General features: G+C 29.6%; 1 protein-coding gene across 1 annotated transcript; it reads right to left on the bottom strand.

The window, feature by feature from the left end:
• Nucleotides 1-1,864: 1,864 nt before the first annotated feature.
• LOC131607818 (uncharacterized) lies at nucleotides 1,865-2,413 on the bottom strand. The gene has a single exon (XM_058879772.1). The coding sequence runs from the start codon at nucleotides 2,368-2,370 to the stop codon at nucleotides 2,050-2,052; it is 321 nt and encodes a 106-aa protein (XP_058735755.1). The 5' UTR covers nucleotides 2,371-2,413; the 3' UTR covers nucleotides 1,865-2,049.
• Nucleotides 2,414-3,284: the final 871 nt, after the last annotated feature.

The following is a 3,284-nucleotide window of genomic DNA, read 5'->3' as shown; positions in this document are numbered from 1 at the left end:
TTTTTAAGATTATGGAAAATTTACATTTTGTGGTTTGTTAGGAAAAGGTTTTTAATGTTAATGATTTCAGTTGAATTTGAAATTTGAATGATATATATAAGTGTTAAAGGTTAGGTGTGACTCAGGTTAGGTGTTAAACTAGTAGTTGTTCTAGGAATTTTCCTATTTTCTTCTACCATAAAATGACATTGAACTTGAAGAAAGCACCCGATAAAGAGAAGAAATAAAGCAAATATATATGGTTATGTGAAATGTTCATGTTGGTTTTATGTTAAGTTATTTGAATATGATGGAGATGGAGATGGTGGAATGAGATGTTTTCTTTGTGGTTGCCTAGTTGTAGAGAAACTTATATAATGAAGGAAAAGATTGAATGGTCTTATAGTTAAAGATAGAGACATAAAATGTGTAGAAATGTAGAATTTTTTTTAATAAAATTTTAACACCCAATTTGTATTCTGTTTTATTTTCTTATAAATATTTTTAGATTAGACCTATTATCCCTTATCATTATTTCTTTGTGCTGCCTAGTTTTAGAGAAAGTTAAATAATGAAGCAAAAGAGTGAATGTGTCTTATAATTTTAATACCCAACCTTCAACACTACAGTTTTTTCTTCTCTTTTAACACCATGCTCAATTTTGAATGTTTTGAGATTTAGGTTGAATTTGAATTTGGAATGATTTAATAATTGGAATGATTTATGTTTATGTTAATGATTTAAGTTGAATTGGAATTTTTTATGTTAATTATATAAGTTGGATTGGAATTTTTTTTTTAAGTTGGATACTTGGATTGATGTTGGATTCTCAATTTGTTGAACTGTTGTTGACTTGTTTTTTCAGAGATGAGGATAATTTTGGTTGAATCAGAATCAGAACCACCACCTTATGTGGTTAACGAGCTTAACCCAAATGAGATTGTGCGTGATCCAGGTCATAGGAAACAAATTATTGTGTATGCTCCGGATATTCAAAACCTAGTGAAGGGGGCATATATATTGAAGGGTCCAATGCAACCAAATTTTTCAAGCTTTCCTCGTACTTCATTTGGAAGTGTTAAAAGAGCATTTAGTAAAGCATGGTATAAAAATTATACATGGTTATGAAGATGGTTCATTTTTCACTTGTGAAGATATTCAAAGTTTGACTATGAAGATGGTTCAAACTGAGAAACATTTGGTATTTCCATTAGTTTACAAACTTATTGAGTTAGCTTTGATATTATCGATGTCGACAACATCTGTTGAAAGAGCTTTTTCAGCAATGAAAATTATCAAGTCTAAATTGTGCAATAAGATCAATGATGCGTGGTTCAATGACTTGATGATATTTTACATCGAGCGAGAGATATTCAAATCACTTGATGATATTGATATTATTCGAACATTCACCGCAAAGAAGTCTTAGAAAGGACATTTGCCTCATGATTTTATTTAACACACTATTGTAAGGTTATGTTTCATCTTTTTCATCACTTTTATTTTAGAATATTTTTTATTATATACAATATGAATTTGTAGCCTTTAAATTTTTTAGACTCCGCCACTACACGCGCCCACACACCCACACGCATATACATACATATATATATATATATATATATATATATATATATATATATATATATATATATATATATATATATATATATATATATATATATATATATATATATATATATATATATATATATATATATATATATATAATTAGTTTCACTAATCAACTCAAACCAATACATAAAATTTTATCTTCTAGTAGATTTTGTTTTCTTCAGATCCATAGTGGGGAAGAAATCTTTAACAGCACAAGCCACTAAAATTCAAAGGACAAAAAAAAAAATTACAATACAAAAGGCCTTGATTTATTAATTATAATACAAAAGGCCTTGTATAGATTATTGTATTTGAAACAATAGCTTAAAATAGAGCTACACAAGAAATTAGTAGAAGGGACAAATCATACAGCAACTTTAAAAAATCTAAATCCACGTCAAATGAACACAGATCTCCTACAGCAACTGCATGGTGACACTCATGAAGGCTCCATTAATTACTCTTCATTGATGACATGAGTTTGGCTAATGCCATTCTCCTATGTTCATGTTGAATAAAAGCCTCAGCCTCTTGATCAACACTTTCATAAGTACTACTATTCCGGTGGCGAAACCTCGAATCTTGTCGCTCGGCCTCGTTCTCACGGCGAACCTTTTCATAGTATGATTGGTTTGCCTCGGCTATAGCCTCCTCATATGTTGCAACATGACGGCTTTGATGATGATGATGATGATGATGATGCTGCGGATAGGATACAGGTTCCAAAATCTCATGGATGTGACTCCACACATAACTGTTGTTTTGGGATGCCATTTCGTAACTCTTAGGTTGCTCTGTTGCAAAATTGGTTGTTGTTGTTGTGTTGATTTTGGTTTTTTTGAATTTCAGCTTCTGTATTTATAGCTTATTATTACACGTGCGGTTAATTAGTTATTCGATAATGATTTGAACGAATCTAATGCCTCATTGATTCAACCAATGCAACTTATATTCGTTCAAAAACAATAAAGTGTATGTCAATTTTGGTTTTCCTTTGTAAGGATATATGATGAAGACTTTTAGTTGGAAGTTTTTCTTTTTAATAACACTTTTAGTATAGATAATGTCAATCGTTGGCTGCTTATCTACTTAAGTTTTGAGAACTTTCAAAATTTGAACATCCGTTGAAGAAAAGTAAATAGAAATTTTATTGTGTTTAATTTTTTTTTTTAACCTTTTGAAAAAATAAAGCCTGGTCAACAATTGTTTTAAAGGAAGATTCGAATTTGATTTCTGTTAAACTAATCATCCTAAATTAAAATTTGTTTACTGTTTGAATTCAATAACTTAATGTCTTTACTATTTATGTTGAAAGTTTTGTAGTATAAGCAAGTATTACAAAAACTAATTGTGGTCGCTGCCGCATTATCATATTATAAACAGTAAATAATTATATTGTTATTATTACCTTTTTAATATCGTTTTGTTGTAACCGTTTTCGTAAATAATAATATTGTTATTACTACCTATATAGCACGACAAGTTTTTTTGCATGATTTTCATGAATGTGTTTCAGACACACAAATTTTACATTTATAATAGAGATTTTATAATTTATTTAGGGTGTGTTTGGTTTGAGGTAGAGCGAGGGGAGGGGAGAGAATATTTAAAATGAAATATGTTTGGTTAAATTTTTAGGAGGGCAGAGGAGGGGAGAGGAGAAGAGCAAAATCTCTCCGAATTACACT

This window comes from Vicia villosa, linkage group LG5 (genome assembly GCF_029867415.1).
Source record: "Vicia villosa cultivar HV-30 ecotype Madison, WI linkage group LG5, Vvil1.0, whole genome shotgun sequence".
In the NCBI taxonomy this organism is placed as follows: domain Eukaryota; kingdom Viridiplantae; phylum Streptophyta; class Magnoliopsida; order Fabales; family Fabaceae; genus Vicia; species Vicia villosa.
Note: the sequence above shows the minus strand (reverse complement) of the source record. Positions and strands in the feature narration are given on the sequence as shown.

What these genes read in the sequence shown, in the direction of transcription:
- LOC131607818 (XM_058879772.1), bottom strand. Translation starts at nt 2,370, where the DNA reads ATGGCATCCCAAAACAACAGTTATGTGTGGAGTCACATCCATGAGATT.